The sequence below is a fragment of the Haliotis rufescens genome, unplaced genomic scaffold (genome assembly GCF_023055435.1).
Source record: "Haliotis rufescens isolate VD_foot unplaced genomic scaffold, xgHalRufe1.0.p SCAF_15, whole genome shotgun sequence".
In the NCBI taxonomy this organism is placed as follows: domain Eukaryota; kingdom Metazoa; phylum Mollusca; class Gastropoda; order Lepetellida; family Haliotidae; genus Haliotis; species Haliotis rufescens.
The window spans coordinates 23533431-23551606 of NW_025963835.1; the positions used below are offsets into that span (position 1 = coordinate 23533431).

Here is an 18176-nt window from a genome sequence, read left to right on the forward strand (position 1 = left end):
TTACATGGAGGATAAAACACTTACCCCCTCCTGCAGGAAAAACAGAATAAGCAAATAGAGAATATATGTCAACATGTTCACCAAAAATAAGATTTTGGCATACAAAATTTCACATCTGAAATTCTAAACATTCATCAATCATTTAATTAAACTGCCCATCCATCCATCCATCCACCCACCCATAATCCATCCATCCATCCATCCACCCATCCACCCATCCATCCATCCATCCATCCATCCACCCATAATCCATCCATCCATCCATCCATCCACCCATAATCCATCCATCCATCCATCCATCCATCCACCCATCCATCCACCCATCCATCCATCCATCCACCCATCCATCCATCTGACCATCCATCCATCCATCCATCCGACCATCCACCCATAACCCATCCATCCATCCATCCACCCACCGATAATCCATCCATCCATCCATCCACCCACCCATAATCCATCCATCCATCCACCCACCGATAATCCATCCATCCATCCATCCACCCACTCATAATCCATCAATCCACCCACCCATAATCCATCCATCCATACATCCATCCACCCATAATCCATCCATCCATCCATCCACCCACTCATAATCCATCCATCCACCCATCCACCCATCCATCCATCCATTCACCAATAATCCATCCATCCATCCACCCCCCAATAATCCATCCATCCATCCATCCATCCATCAACCCATAATCCATCCATCCATCCATCCATAATCCATCCATCCATCCATCCATCCACCCACCCATAATCCATCCATCCATCCATCCACCCACCCATAATCAGTCCATCCACCCACCCATAATCCATCCATCCATCCATCCACCCACCCATAATCCATCCATCCATCCATCCACCCATAATCCATCCATCCACCCACCCATAATCCATCCATCCATCCACCCATAATCCATCCATCCATCCATAATCCATCCATCCATCCACCCATAATCCATCCATCCATCCATCCATCCACCCATAATCCATCCATCCATCCACCCATAACCCATCCATCCATCCATCGACCCATCCATCCATCCACCCATCCATCCATCCACCCATAATCCATCCATCCATCCACCCACCCATAATCCATCCATCCATCCATCCACCCACCCATAATCCATCCATCCACCCACCCATAATCCATCCATCCACCCACCCATAATCCATCCATCCACCCATCCATCCATCCATCCACCCATAATCCATCCATCCATCCACCCATCCATCCATCCATCCACCCACCCACCCACCCTTCCACCCATCCATCCATCCACCCATAATCCATCCATCCATCCACCCATCCATCCATCCACCCATAATCTATCCATCCATCCATCCATCTATCCACCCTTCCATCCATCCATCCGTGAGTATACGAGGTTTGCTCTCACCTGCCGCAGCTTCAGTCTCGGTTTCTGACACACAGCTCCTGCACAACAGAGAGAAGCACAGGTCAACCTCAACAGCATAACAAAGAGAAGCAAAGGTCAATCTCAACAGCACAACAGAGAGAAGCACAGGTCAACCTCAACAGCATAACAGAGAGAAGCACAGGTCAACTTCAACAGCACAACAGAGAGAAGCACAGGTCAACTTCAACAGCACAACAGAAATAACCACTCTTTTCCATGATTCTGTCGTATGATAAATCCCATGCAGATCTAAGTTAGAATAGGTCTTCAGCAACCCATGCTTGTCGTGAGAAGTGACAAACGGGATCAGGTGGGCAGTTGATGCATGTCATCATATCCCAATTGCATAGATCAATGTTCATGATGTCAATTATTGGATCGTCTGGTCCAGACTTGATAATTTACAGACAGCCATTATATAGTTGAAATATTGCTGAGAGTGGCGTTAAACAACAAACAAACAAACAAACAAACAAAAAATGGCATGATAAGGGAACACCATATTTCATCCAGATGTTTACACTGTCAATGCGTGTCAGGCCAAGTTGCTGATTACATGTTTATTTTTAGTCTTTCATCAGCATATATGATTAGTGTTCAGTCAAACATGAGAAACAAAAATGAAAAAAGATTTTTCAGCACGGAATGATCTTTCTTAACAGACTGTAATCAAAGAAACATTCACTGGAACATATCACACTGCATTTTCTGTACCAAATCCAATTATTTCCAGGCAATCAGTGTTCAGTCAAACATGAGAAACAAAAATGAAAAAAGATTTTTACAGCATGGAATGAACTTTCTTAACTCTTTCAACACCAGTCAACCAGAAGTGTTTACTGCTGGGACACCGAGTTCCCAGAGACTCTTGTGTGATAGATGAAGCCAACATTTATCAAAGAAAATACCTGCTTGTAAAATATATTTGGTACTACATGTTATACACCATTTGAAAGGTCTGATCCTATGGTTTATAAATATGAAAGTTATGTTTTTCACATTATTTAAAATAATGCATTTACAACTTAATTAAATTCGTTGTAAATAAAATAATGTACGCTAACACGTTGTTAACATCCAGATTAAGGACCAAGGAAGCGAAAACTTGACGATTTTCGGCAAATATATGATTTCAAAATATCCACGTACCTATTTCTGTTTAATTTTCATTGTTTACGTAATTGGAAAATCATTTTAAAAAGAATTATAGACAGTTTCTGTCATCACCCATTTCCCGATAACAGCGACTGTCCGCTCAGTAAAATGAAGAAATACCCCCGTTTTCGAGGTTTCGTATGAATAACACGTTCGTCGAAGAATGGCATATGACACATCGCTGGAAAGCTTATTCCTTCATCTACACGCACGTAACATCGACTGGTTTTTTTTCGTAGTTATAACAAGCGATTTCATTGGATTAAAATTGGTTTCTAATGACGCTTTCTTGCTGAAATCTGCTACAAGTTTCGTGATTGGTCAATTTTGAGCACGTGACCTAAGGCAGCCAATCAAATTACAGCTGTGATACCAAGCTCGTGGTCGACAAATTACAGAAGTTTGCGAAAGAATTTTGTTAAATCGTGTTATTCTGAACGTTTTTAGCAGGAAATCACGATATATATTAAAAATATAGAACTTCGTGAATGTATCGTGCTAGGTTACGAGCTGTGACAAAGATTTTTCATGCATATATTTTTGCATTAAACATCGTGTCCGAGCCGAGAATTCAAGGCGACGAAAGCCGAGATGTCATTTGACTCACATTACACGCGATCGCACGAAAAGATGGAAATAATAACTTAGATGTAAGTTTGATTACTTTAAGATATATTTTTGTTGATTTTATTTATTACTTTGTATAATATATTTAAAGATTTGTTTAAAACGTCTTTATTTTCTTCTTTGACGTGTTCGATGTGGACCCGTTGTCGAAATGTGTGTCCGAGAATTTTATTTTCAATAACATCGCGAGAAATAGTGAATAATTTTTTAATTTAACGATAAAAAATGTTAAATTGATATGGAATATGTATTTCAGACATTGTGAAATGTGATAGATTTAATAAATGAATGACATTACAGGTAGGTCCATAAAAATATATACTATTTTGACGTGACTACGGCTTGGCCGGATAACCGGCCTGCGGTGTCTGGGGACTCAATGCTTCTTGGCCGGATAACCGGCCTACGGTGTTGAAAGAGTTAACAAACTGTAATCAAAGAAACATTCACTGGAACATATCACACTGCATTTTCTGGACCAAATCCAATTATTTCCAGGCAACCGCCACACAGCGAATATTGCAGAGTGCAGTGTGAACAACAAACAAGTAGGACTGTACAACAGTATCACCAGTATGCTGCAATACTGCAATACGCTTTTAAAAAATATCTATTATTATTCTGTGTTCCGGATATTGGGTAAAACAAATATAACAAGTTTCATTATTATTTTTGTATAGCTAACCTAAAATCTACACAAATCGTGTTCACAAATCATGGTGCCCTTCAAAACTGATTGACACAACAGCAAAGTGATATTTCCCTCATGTTGTTACCTCCCCTGTATCCATGACTACAAAATGGCCACGACTGACCATGCTTACTTCAGTACTTAGAAAATTGAATCTACATGTTTAATCGGTGTCAATCACTGTCAAACACTTTAGTTCCCAATATATCACAATACATATCGCAATACAGACCCATGAAGATCCGTGGTAGAATAGGTCTTAAGCAACCTATGCGTGCCATAAAAGGCGACTATGCTTGCTGTAAGAGGCGACTAACAGGTTCGTATGGTCAGGCTCACTGACTTGGTTGAAGCATGTCATCGATCCCAATTGCCTGGATTGATACTCATGATGTTATTCACTGGATTGTCTGGTCCAGACTCCATTATATACAGACTGCCATCATAAAGCTGGAATATTGCTGAGTGCGGCGTTACACAACAAACAAACAAACAAACAAACAAGCAATGGCCAATACACAGCCCTACAAACAACGGGATTGGCTCACATCATCTCTGCCTCCTTGGCCTCGTCACTACTCAGGTCCTCCTCCACACTGTAATCCAGGATGGACTTCACCCCAAACTCACGGTTCCGGCTAATCAGCGGCTTGATGGCGTCGTGGTCCTCCCCAGCAACAAAGTGACCGTAGAAGGTAGACTTCATCATCTTCCTGAACAATGGCCCACCCAGAAGCTTCCGCGACCATTTCAGCAGCTGAAACACACATTGTCATGTGTCTATTATTTCATATTTATGACCATCCCGGGAGAAAAATGACCTTTACAATTCTATAGGATACACTTGTGCTGTCATAAAAAAAAGACTTTTGACATCGACTTCCGTAAAAATTGCCATGTGTGTGGATTGTACAAAAATCATGAAAATATCCTATTTTGTTCTCGTTAGTTCATAATGTAATACAACCATTTCGAAACATTTCGGCATACATGTCTACTTTCATTTAAGTAGACACTAAATTAAAAACAACAACCATTGAAACTTAAACTGTTATACCGTATTCGACGTAATAAGCGCCCTGCTCTAATAAGCGCCCACGGCGATATTTGTTAATATATTGACCAGTGAACAATCTCAAATAGCACCCCTTCCAATTGATTAATGTACACAATACTTATTTATTTGTGTATAATACGCACTCGTATGTTATATGCACCCTTAATTATGGGCAATTGAATTCTGTAAAAATATATCTGTCGTATATAAACATTTCAGGCTGTCAGCATAAACCACGAAATTTATGCTTGTCGTAAGAGGCGACTAGCGGGATCGGGTGGTCAGGCTCGCTGACTTGGTTGATACATGTCATCGTATCACATTGCGTAGATCAATGCTCTTGTTGTCAAACACTGGATTGTCTGGTCAAGACTCTATTATTTACAGACCAGGGTTTTTAAAAAATAATTGGCTGTTTGAATCAAATAAATGTAATTAAAACTGAAGACTACATGCTACTTATAAACCAACAGTGACGTCATCCTATTGTTAGGTTTCCGCAAAGAGTGGAAAGCTCACAAACTCAGTTGCTAGAATCCATGCCCCAGGCATTCTCAGAGACTTTCTAACTTAACTGAAGAGTGTTACATCACCAAAGTTTTGTATTTAATATGCATCTAATGATGATTTTTGAGTGGTTAAAAGTAACAATTTTTACATGCAAAAATATCCCACGACGAAAATCGAACCTGCAACCTCACATACCTTTCAGCTCTCGGTCATTTCTTTTTTAATATTTATTGTTCCCAGAGTTGTAGATTAATACAGTATTCCGATCAAACATATTTGTCACAGGTAGATTTTCATCAGTCTAAAGCTGCAATCCCCATCCATAACAGGCTACAGGCTTCTGAGCAGGTGCAACAACATGACATCCAGTTGCATATAGCATGCCTTGGATCTCCATGCCTTGGGCAAGTTACTAGGCTCAAAAGTATGTATGAGTAGTAAGCATCTTCTGCTACAAGCAGGACACACAGGTGAGGTGAGGTGAAATGGGGTTGCACGTGTGCGTGCGTGCGTGCGTGCGTGTGTGCGTGCTTGTACTAGTCCGGACTGATGCAAATTTATAGTGCTAGCTTTACCCCACTCAGACACAGTGACTCTGTGAGTTAGATGGCCCAGTTACCTAATGACAGCATGATCTATGCTGTCTGAATACAGCATGTGACCACATACCATTCAACATACGCCAACATTCCTGCCAAGTGATGTATGGCAGGTGATGTTGAAACTATCAACTTAACGACAGACACAGTGCACTCATATCCTGTGCTACTACAAATTAAAACAGTAACCCTTTCAGCTATTACAATTATAAACAGTTACACTCTGTGTTAGCTGTAGTCGAATATATAATAGTGTTCATGGTGTTAAACCAGTTTTACCACCGCCATTCTAGACAGTTACGCTCTCTGCTACCATCAGTCTAAACAGTTATGCTTTCTGCTACCGCCAGTCTAAACAGTTACACTCTGTGTTAGCTGTAGTCGAATATATAATAGTGTTCATGGTGTTAAACCAGTTTTACCACCGCCATTCTAGACAGTTACGCTCTCTGCTACCATCAGTCTAAACAGTTATGCTTTCTGCTACCGCCAGTCTAAACAGTTACACTCTGTGTTAGCTGTAGTCGAATATATAATAGTGTTCATGGTGTTAAACCAGTTTTACCACCGCCATTCTAGACAGTTACACTCTCTGCTACCATCAGTCTAAACAGTTATGCTTTCTGCTACCGCCAGTCTAAACAGTTACACTCTGTGTTAGCTGTAGTCGAATATATAATAGTGTTCATGGTGTTAAACCAGTTTTACCACCGCCATTCTAGACAGTTACACTCTCTGCTACCATCAGTCTAAACAGTTATGCCTTCTGCTACCGCCAGTCTAAACAGTTACACTCTGTGCTAGCTGTAGTCGAATATATAATAGTGTTCATGGTGTTAAACCAGTTTTACCACCGCCATTCTAGACAGTTACACTCTCTGCTACCACAAGTCTAAACAGTTACGCTCTCTGCTACCACCAGTCTAGACAGTTACGTACTCTGCTACCACCAGTCTAAACAGTTACGCTCTCTGCTACCATCAGTCTAAACAGTTATGCTTTCTGCTACGGCCAGTCTAAACAGTTACACTCTCTGCTACCATCAGTCTAAACAGTTATGCTTTCTGCTACCGCCAGTCTAAACAGTTACACTCTGTGCTAGCTGTAGTCGAATATATAATAGTGTTCATGGTGTTAAACCAGTTTTACCACTGCCATTCTAGACAGTTACACTCTCTGCTACCATCAGTCTAAACAGTTACGCTCTCTGCTACCATCAGTCTAAACAGTTATGCTTTCTGCTACTGCCAGTCTAAACAGTTACACTCTCTGCTACCATCAGTCTAAACAGTTATGCTTTCTGCTACCGCCAGTCTAAACAGTTACACTCTGTGCTAGCTGTAGTCGAATATATAATAGTGTTCATGGTGTTAAACCAGTTTTACCACCGCCATTCTAGACAGTTACGCTCTCTGCTACCACAAGTCTAAACAGTTACGCTCTCTGCTACCACCAGTCTAGACAGTTACGTACTCTGCTACCACCAGTCTAAACAGTTACGCTCTCTGCTACCACCAGTCTGAACAGTTACGCTCTCTGCTACCACCAGTCTAAACAGTTACGCTCTCTGCTACCACCAGTCTAGACAGTTACGTACTCTGCTACCACCAGTCTAAACAGTTACGCTCTCTGCTACCACCAGTCTAGACAGTTACGTACTCTGCTACCACCAGTCTAAACAGTTACGCTCTCTGCTACCACCAGTCTAGACAGTTACGTACTCTGCTACCACCAGTCTAGACAGTTACACTCTCTGCTACCACCAGTCTAGACAGTTATGCTCTCTGCTACCACAAGTCTAAACAGTTACGCTCTCTGCTACCACCAGTCTAGACAGTTATGCTCTCTGCTACCACCAGTCTAGACAGTTATGCTCTCTGCTACCACCAGTCTAGACAGTTACGCTCTCTGCTCCCACCAGTCTAAACAGTTACACTCTCTGCTACCACCAGTCTAGACAGTAATGCTCTCTGCTACCACCAGTCTAAACAGTTACGCTCTCTGCTTCCACCAGTCTAGACAGTTACGCTCTCTGCTTCCACCAGTCTAGACAGTTACGCTCTCTGCTACCACCAGTCTAGACAGTTATGCTCTCTGCTACCACCAGTCTAAACAGTTGATAATTGATGATAAAATCAGATAAAAAGAACCAGTGACATTGAATATGTTGAAGTTATCTTGAAAGATGATATTTTAGACACGTTTTTAATCCAAATACTCCGGATCATTTGTTTTATGGACTGTAACCATGACAAGAGAAATGATTAATTTTGCATTATTACACATTTTTATTTAAGAAATTCCATGTTGGCAATGACTCACATGTTTGCTAGTGAGTGAGTGAGTGAGTTGGGTTTTACGCCGCTTTTAACAGTATTCTAGTTATATCACGGCGTGTCAGCTTAATGTGGGAGGAAAGCCCGAAGTGATGCAGGTCCCAGACGTTTACCACTTCGGTGAAACCCACGAGCACGGGTATGGTGCTGACAAACCTAGAAACATAATCGGGGCGAACCGGGATTCCAACCCACAATCATAGGTTTCAGGCGTGCCCAAGGGACGCAACTCTGCACAGAGAATCGCGGCGCCTTAGACGACTGGGCCACCCGTGCCCCCACATGTTTGCTAGTAATTACTGTTTGTTATAAATATCGTGTAGACTTAAAGTTAAACACACAATATACACAATTGTGTTGAGGGCACACAAACAATTATGCAGTGAGTTTTGACGCCCTGTGTAATACAAGACAAATGACTAAATTTGTTGTGAAACTGACTCTATATCTCCCAAGTGTACCTGCTTAGAGAACTGTGACAATCTGAAAACACCTGCCAGCATAGTAAAGTGTTTGTGATAATTGGAAATACTAATATCATTCGCAACTGATATCATTTATAATCATATTAAGGTGGCATATTTCATGACACTAAGATTTCTGATGACCATATATATATTCTATACAGATATTTTCATGTGAGGTGAACATGACATATATTCTGATTCAGGTCTAGATATGATGATGATGATGATGATGATGATGATATAGCACATTATCATGACTATAGTGCAGTGAATGAGTAATAGTGCACTGCTATTAATAACTTTGAAATGGGGGTCAGTCCAAGTTGAACCCGTGAAGATCCGGAGTAAAATAGGTTTTCTGCAACCCAAGCTTGCCTAAAATTAAAAAAGTGATTATGCTTGTCGTAAGAGGCGACTAACGGGATCTGGTGGTCAAGCTCGCTGACTTGGGTGATGCATGACATCGTATCCCAATTTCGTGGATCGATGCTCATGATGCCAATCACAGGATTGTCTGGTACAGACTCGATTATGTACAGACCAATCTCATTAAAATCAGATCTTAGTTCTCGCTATCGCTTAACAAAGATCTGAGGACATCACATTACGGGTCATATCAGAACGACCTTTCATCCAACCAATCAGAGCGTCGCTTACCAGATCATGAAAGTGACAGACGGAATATGTTTTCTGATCATGCAACCACGAAATATTTATCAGAGGGTATTCCAAACGAGTTACGGGTTTTATGATCTTATTCATACAATCTAGGCCATCTGTAAGCCATTCCAGAATGTTCTTCTTTTTACGAGTAGTTTTAAATTTTTTAACCGAGAATATGTCAAAATATGTTTTGAAGCGTAGTCGCCAGTTTGAAACTAGTGAAAGCTCGAGAAAGCTGCCTTCTGATTGGCTAATGTCGATTTCTTGTCAGTCATTTCATCGATCGGTCAAAGTTCGCGAGAGGTCGTTCTGACGTGACCCGTAATGGGATGTCCTCAGGTCTTTGTTTAGCGGTAGTGAAAACTAAGATCTGATTTTAATGAGATTGTTTACAGACCGCCATCATATATCTGGAATATTACAGAGTGAGGTATTAAGCAACAAACAAACAAACAAACAAAACAGTCCAAGTTGTTATTATGGTTCTGTGTCTGATGTACAAAACCTTCCAAATGGCGTGCTGGTTTTCGTGGGGAATTAGTCAGCAAAGAGCCTGAGTCACACGAGACTAATTACAATTTTATTTACAAAAACAATGAACAATATTTTAAAATATACCTGAGGGTGCCACAGAGAGTTGGTACAGCCCTCTGGGCTGTGGGTGAGAGGTCTGCTTGATTAGAGCAGCAAACGCCTACTGCCTAACATCTTGCTTCTGTATGTATTTAACAAAAATTAAAACAATAAAAGAAATATAATTGTTTGTTGATATATGATGGGGTGTGCTCTATGGTTACTTAATGGCTAGACAAATGGGAATACTTAATCTTGTTGGACTGGCACTAATCTTGTTGATATATTTACTGGGCGCTTGGAAAGAGATTATGATATCACAATAGACAAGGTTGTATGGGGGCTAAATCTTAATGAGTCTTAATTGAAGTATTTGCTGAATGTTATTCTACTATAGGTGATGACAGATTTACTTAAATAAAATAGTTCAAGGCATCTATAAAACTATGTAGACATAACTTCTGTTTGCCCCTTTCGGAAACACATTAAATGGCCTGGCCGGGCCCGTGTGCAAAATACGCATCAGTCGGAAAGCGCACGTTAAATCCCCTAAGAAAGTAAGTACTTCTGTCGTCTTGAATAGTATGTGTGGGAGATGGGTTCTTGTTACCTTAGGCAAGTATTTATCTAAAAGCTTTAAATCTATTAAACTATTTAGACATATGAATACACAATGCCATTTAGAAAGTGGTCAAATGTAACCGATGTTATATTTGGGATTACACTTTCTTAGTAAAGTACAGATTCTAGTACTTTTTTTGGGTGCGTCCTGTCTGGGATTCGAACCCACACTTGCCAGAGTGAGGCACCTAATCGCCAGCACACAAAGTCAGCGATCTAGCCCACTCAGCCACCGAGGCTTCCACAAAAATGAAAGTCCGACAACTGGTAGTCTAGATCACGTACTCTGAGTACCCCTTTGACAAGTGTAAATTGAAACTATTAATATTTTGTATCTGCATTTTACCTGGATCCTAAAATATATTACTTACTGTTCTATAATTATATGAAAATTTGTATAAATGTTACACCATGATAACTGATAAAAGCACCTGCTGTGGATCTAATTATTATAAAAATTAGTAAAAATGTTACATAATGATATTGTTTTGTAAAACAAAAATACCATAAAAGAAAAAAAATAGAACAAATAATATTACCATGATTACTGAGTTCTCCATTAATGGACAAATATATTTTTGACACCTATTTGCATGATTTGTTGCATCAAAATTAAGTAAGATTATCACTGCCTACCCATCAGGACTAATGAAAATATACACAGTGGGAAAAAACAATGATGGAGAGGCAGCCATGTTTATGCAGCTTGGGTTGTATACTCCCCATGGAGCTGAGAATGAAAATCGAGTGCACATTGATCGTTTAATCTGGGTAATAATGTAGCATTTTGATCATACTTGAGGGTGTGAATTTGCACATAATAAATAAGGACATCATTATTTTTATTATTATTATTATTATTATTATTATTATTATCATAAAACAATTTGTAGTAATTGTTACCAGTTGTTTGGCATGTTTGGGACTGACTATTTAATATTCTCAGGCCCTGTAAGGCTAAATCCTGAATCCCCCCAAACAGCAATGCAACCAGTGTTCACCATGAGTGGGAGTGGGACCACATCGTTGTGTCCATGCACACCACACTGTTCTTGATATTTTTTATACAATCTGAGGTAACAAAGGCTGACCCATTTTTCCACTCCAGTAATTTCTAAGCTGTTCCTGATCCATTAGACATTCAACTCAAGGTGACAATGGATAAAAATAGAGTGTCAAGGACAATATCTTACCCTAGGGCACTCCAGGAAGCTGAACAATGTGCCCATACAGGCAAGAAACATAATATTCCCCAATAAATACTTCAAAGTTCCATATGGACTTTTCTTTTTTATTGGTCTTATTATCTTTGAAATGCAAGTCCATTTTGCCAACCTAAACACAAGCTAATATTAGGATTTTCCTAATTGTGATTGAAATTGATAATTTTGTCCTGGAGCTGAACATCTAAGGTGACAATCATTTGATGTTTGGTGGGGTTTGGGGTGGGCCAATATTTGATGTTTGGTGGGGTTTGGGGTGGGCCAATATTTGATGTTTGCTGGGGTGCTGGGTGGGCCAATATTTGATGTTTGCTGGGGTGAGGGGTGGGCCAATATTTGATGTTTGGTGGGGTGCTGGGTGGGCCAATATTTGATGTTTGCTGGGGTGAGGGGTGGGCCAATATTTGATGTTTGGTGGGGTGCTGGGTGGGCCAATATTTGATGTTTGCTGGGATGCGGGGTGGGCCAATATTTGATGTTTGGTGGGGTGCAGGGTGGGCCAATATTTGATGTTTGGTGGGGTGCAGGGTGGGCCAATATTTGATGTTTGGTGGGGTGCGGGCTGGGCCAATATTTGATGTTTGGTGGGGTGCAGGCTGGGCCAATATTTGATGTTTGGTGGGGTGACAATCCAGTGATTGACATCATGAGCATACAGCGTTAGAAATTGGCACTAGTCCTGTTGTCCTTGCCAAACTGCCCAATAGTTAAGGTATCATAAGGACTAGAAAAAATTTGCCATTTTTAAGGGGTTTGCTATATGTTATTATTATATGCATTATAAGGACTAGTGGACTTAAACAGTTGGTTTCTACCACTGGTATACAATGATATAGATCTAAACAATTGGGATAAGATGACATGCATCAACCGAGGCTAACCACCCAATCCCATTAGTCGCCTCATAGGTTGCTGACGATAAAATCTACCCGGGATTTTCACAGGTAAATGATGATACTGTACGCTCCCTATACATACAATAACATATTTGTGCAACACAATGCATTTCAACACTATAATACATAGTTTCACTCAAAATAATGTGCCTGGTATTGAATGACTTGTTTGGACAAAAAACAGGCAACTACATATGATATATATATTTATCAGCTATCATGGTCAATACATGATAAACGTCATTGTTTTTGCTATTAATAATAATAATAATAGTCCACTTATATGACGTATTCCCTGCATAAGCAAACTCAAAGCGCTTAGACATTCATTACCCCGGTCAGTGGATCAGTGTGCACTCAACAATCATTCTCAGCTCCCTGGGGAGTATACAACCCAAGCTGCCTGTTAGGCAGTAGAAGGTTAACAACCACATTGCCATCTCACCCTCCCTGGTACTCATTCACTGCTGGGTGAACAGAGGCACAAATCGAACAAGGTCACTCGCCCAAGGAGACACCACATGTGCTACAGTGTGGGGCAGGACCAAAGCCCTAGACACTCTCAGGAGCCAAGCTGTCGAACACTGTCACCCATCGAAGGTGAGGTGAGGTGAGGTGAAATGGGGTTTAACGTTGCGTCCAAGATTATTGCACTTATATAGCGACGTGCATGTACATGTGCGTGTTTGTGTGGCTGCTTGTACTAGTCCGGACTGATGCCGATTTATAGTGCTAGCTCACTGAGATACCATGCCGCAGTTTAACGTGAATACCCCACTAAGACACAGTATACTGACTCCGAGCCGACCAGTCCTTGTTTTAGCCCCTTAATGCCGAGCGCCAGACAGGGTAACAACAAGTACCATCTTTTAACGTCTTTTGGTATGACGTGGCCGGGGATCGAACCCATGACCTTCCGCTCCCCGGGCGGACACTCTACCACTAGACCGCGGAGACAGTCTCACCCATCGAAAGACTCTCCGCAACAGACATTGGTTAACTTCACCTGATTTTGTGACCTGTGTGCCGTGCCTATTACATATCAACATGGTTGAGACACCACACATACAAACTGTATTTCCGTCTATCATTCGATGAAGCAAATCAGTGGGACAAAATTTATGACAATACTCTAATTTTTCATTATTCTTAAAAAATAGAATTTCACCAATGTTTAGTGACTTAACATTGCTACTGTAAGATGAAAGAATATCACCGTATTATCACATGACATTATTCGTTAAAGCCACACAAATATTATTTCATATTTCAGGGTTAGGCACGGACACAAGTCTGTTAGTCCGAGACTTCTGAAATTTAAGAGGACGAGACGATTTCTCACCAAATGACACATATATAACTAGTCTGAATTAAGACATAGTGAGTGAAAGAGTGAGTATTGTTTTACGCCTCTTTTAGCAATATTCCAGCAATACCAGAAAAGGGATTCACACATTGTACCCATGATAGGAATTGACAAATGTAGCTGTAGACTAGTTCATTGTAGTTGGTTGGTTTTGACCCCTGCTGTTTTAGTAATTTCAAGGCTAATATGTACAGCCTGATAAAGCAGTCAAGATATATGTATGAAAGGGTTAAATGATTTTCAATTACAAACCAAAAAACATTTCTGTACATAATTAACTAGACTATATTTCTTGTTATTATTTTCAAATTTATGTTGTGTGAAGCATTTAGCTGAACATATTTTATTTTTTTCAAAAAGACCTTAATCAAACTATTAAAACAATATTCTAAGCTAGGAAGAATTGGGAAATAAACTAACTGTTAATCTGAAACAGATGTTGCCAACTGTTACACCAACATCATCAAATGTCATATAGCTGGAATATTGCTGATTGCGGCGTTAAACAACAAACTAATAAATCATCCACCCAGAGTAGCAAAGCAGAACAGCTGTACGCAATGACCTACAGAAGTACATGATCAAAATGATATCCATCTTCCCGAGGCAAGAGAGTTAACTGACTATAAAAGTCCAGTTTCCACCCTTGCCAAACTAGGCTGGTATTATGGAGTTACATTTTGACCGGACTAACGAGTCTATGCATAGTCCAATCAAAATCGAGCAACAAAATTCGGTTCTGAACCGTCGTGCAGATTTCGGTCAGTTGCAGTATTTGAAAATAATGTACACCGCCAACTCGTTGTCAACAAATATTTTCCAAACCTTTTCATGTTTTTAATCAAGGTGCCCGCACGATTTGATGCACTTTGCGATGTAAGACCCGTATTATCACAACATAGATCTTGATTATCGATCACATAGTCTTGACTGGGCGCCACTGTTTTGTTTGAAACAAATGCAAGTGATTGTATCTGATTGGTCCATAGGAGAGGCTTAAAAGGGACATAACTCGTAATAACCACTGGTGGCGCTACAATCGAGCCCAGGAATTCCAGCCTAGTTTGGCAAGGGTGGAAACTGGACTATTAAAGTCAGTTAACTCTCTTGCCTCGGGAAGATGAATGTTATCAGAAAATGCAGTTGGTTCCAAATTCAATTTAGAGCGGTAAAATCTACAAGTAAATAAGCTCTACATTGAAAACACAATAAGTTTATCTCCATTCTACCATGACTTAATAAAACAAACTTGTTAGTGTTTGCAAATATATTTAGTGAAGCGCATGGGTTGATGCCAATGTTTTGAGTGGGTTGTTGATCAGAATTGACGGATTCACCTCAACAGACTTTAAACTTGCTTTAAACAAGTTATGGTGCAAATCACTGCAAATATATATTTAACCTTGAAGCGAAATGCTATTTAATAGCACTAAAAACACAAGGGGAACCAAGAAGTCAACTGCAAGTTGACTTTGTTCGAAATATATACTTATATGAATATCGTCAATGTTTTGTTCAACAACAAAGATTTATAAGATGCTACAGTTGCCGGTCCACAGGGACTGGCAGTAACATGAATTACCGGTCCAAGCCTAATTTTTACCGGTAAAAAACTGGTAATTACGGTAACCGGGAACACTGCACAGTCATATACACATGATATATATAGAGGATATTTCATGTGTCAAGTGAAATATCATGTTTCTCTCATTGAGTGACTGGGGGGGGGGGGGGGGGGGGGGGGGAGGAGGAGATATTTTTACGTATGGCGTAGCCTCGAGTGAAAATGTCTCCTTTTCCCCAGTGAAAGTGTTATGTTCACTGCAGTTAAATATCAACTGTTATGTTCACTGCCATGAAAATATCACTTTTCTCAACTTCAGAAAACTCAGTCTTTCACACTGAAGTATATAATAAAGATAAGTGTCATATATGAAGGTCTCTGTGGTCCTCAAAACTTGAAATACATTCTCTTTGTAGATTTCTGTCATGTTTTCTGCACAAAATGTATTGCCAGACATCCTTTGAATATTGAACTGCAACTTTGCATTTTGTTGTCTATAACTGTACATATGACAATGTATACCTGCCTGCCTGCAGTTACTGTAAAAGAAGTAGATTCTAGATCTATTATTTTAAAAATATTTGGTTCCGTGATGACTTGGCCGTCAAATCGACTGTTTCAATCAGAGGGGGGTTATTGTGAATTGATACCCCTGATTGATCAATCAATTGTTTACGAAATTCGTGGTGAAATTAAATTCTTTCATCATTAGGCCTAATTAAGCTTGTTTCAATAATATGACTCGTCATGTTTTCTTGGAGTTGGGACTTACCGACCGGCTCACAGATACTAACTAAGTCATAGATCTAGTGCTGTCGGCAATATACTATTAATTATAAATAAACAATTAAGGAAGCATACTCACTACTATTTGATTATCAACGAGATAATTGACGGAGCAGAGCTTGAATACAAGCAGGGCCCGCGCGAGTTCCGATGTCGTTTTACTTCTGTAGGCCTCTCTTGCATTTTCGAAAGTCAAATCTACGACAGGGTGACCGTCGTTATATGATTCAGTCGGCTTTTCTACGTTGCCATTTTTTTCTAATATTTGCGTTGATGAGGCTGGTTTTAGGTCCACCCCGGATTTGGTCACATTTGTTCGTACGTTCCATTTTCCTGGTCGAAATTTAGAGAGTAGCGATATATACCTCAACGCCATTTCATCACCATTCACTAGTCAACACTGCCAAGGGAGGTAACCAGCTTGTTTATGTAGTACGTAATAAAGTCTGTTTCATATCACTTGGGCTCTCGGATCCACTCGGCTTGTGCCTCTGCCATCGCATTGGGCTTTTCACTGGGTCACGAAAATAAAAACTGCTTCCATTTTTTTACTGACAAAACTGCTGTGAAATGTGAATAAGCCATGAGTAAAGACATCATGTATAAGTAAAGGTCCTTTGACAAACAAATGTAAAATCTAATTTGTAGAGAATTCCCACGGGGATGTATTATTAAAGAAAGAAGATTCAGAAATATTTTTATCCCCGTGTAATGGGTTTTCGGACGCTTAAGAAACTTTTCGCGTTAATCACAAGAACAACTTAAAGCATCCCACCCACTTAGAAAAGACGGCTTTATCTTAAAAACTGGTCATCATCTGAATATTTACAATGTCTGTGTGACGCCACACCCCTTGTTATAGAGCGAGTAAATGACGTCACCGCGTATCAATGTAGACGTCCTTTGGGCAATGTTAACTTCTCGTACATGTTTTTTCACCGCAGTATTAATTAATATTAATAACAAAGAGAGTATGCCTCGCGTTTGTGTCTGGCTGATTTTACCAGACTCATGTGGACATTTATGTGTTGTCTATCTCGTGAAATACCAAAATTCGGATACTTGTTTGATATTGATTGATACTCAGTATTACAGCCAGTCATGTAACAATTTCAATATTTCATCTGTACATAAATGGTACAATTACATAACGTCATCCATGAGTTTTATACATATATTATGCAAGACAAAAGTCTGTTGTGTGTTTTTGTTTTTCCCTGAACCTGATTTGAGCATGAAAAATAATTTTTTGCTTCAACAAATTTGACAGCCGTGTTTTCAGTCCCATCCCTGCTCGACCCTATGTTGTTGGGGTTTTTTATCACCATTTATGTATCTAAGAAAAAAAGCCACCACAAGAATCTCTCTATTGGCATCAACCTGGCATTGATTTCTCTACAATGTTGAACTAGGCTATAAATGCCTTCCGGGCCTTCAGTGAAGGTGTGTCTCAACGAGCAATTTGATTGGCTGACTAACAGTACAGGTATAGTCATACGTAATCATCGGTGCTATACAAACACATTTAGGGCCATGCCTCTTTATCTACCAGCCCTTGTTGAGGTCACAATCTAACAGCACTGCGTGATCTTGAGATGACCCACAAATC

At 40.0% G+C, this 18176-nt stretch overlaps 1 protein-coding gene across 2 annotated transcripts in view; it reads right to left on the reverse strand.

Moving 5' to 3' along the window:
* Positions 1-16962, reverse strand: part of LOC124135212 (proline dehydrogenase 1, mitochondrial-like) — a 38405-nt gene extending 21443 nt beyond the window's left edge. Inside the window, exons 1-4 of one of the 2 annotated variants that reach the window (XM_048396335.1) lie at positions 16647-16962; positions 4455-4663; positions 1413-1450; positions 25-30 (exon numbers count right to left, since the gene is read on the reverse strand). In XM_048396335.1, the coding sequence (XP_048252292.1) occupies positions 25-30; positions 1413-1450; positions 4455-4663; positions 16647-16943 (550 nt within the window). In that variant the 5' untranslated portion in view covers positions 16944-16962. The remainder of the gene's footprint in view (positions 1-24; positions 31-1412; positions 1451-4454; positions 4664-16646) is intronic. The other variant, XM_048396336.1, reaches the window with a different exon arrangement.
* Between the last annotated feature and the right edge of the window lie 1214 nt (positions 16963-18176).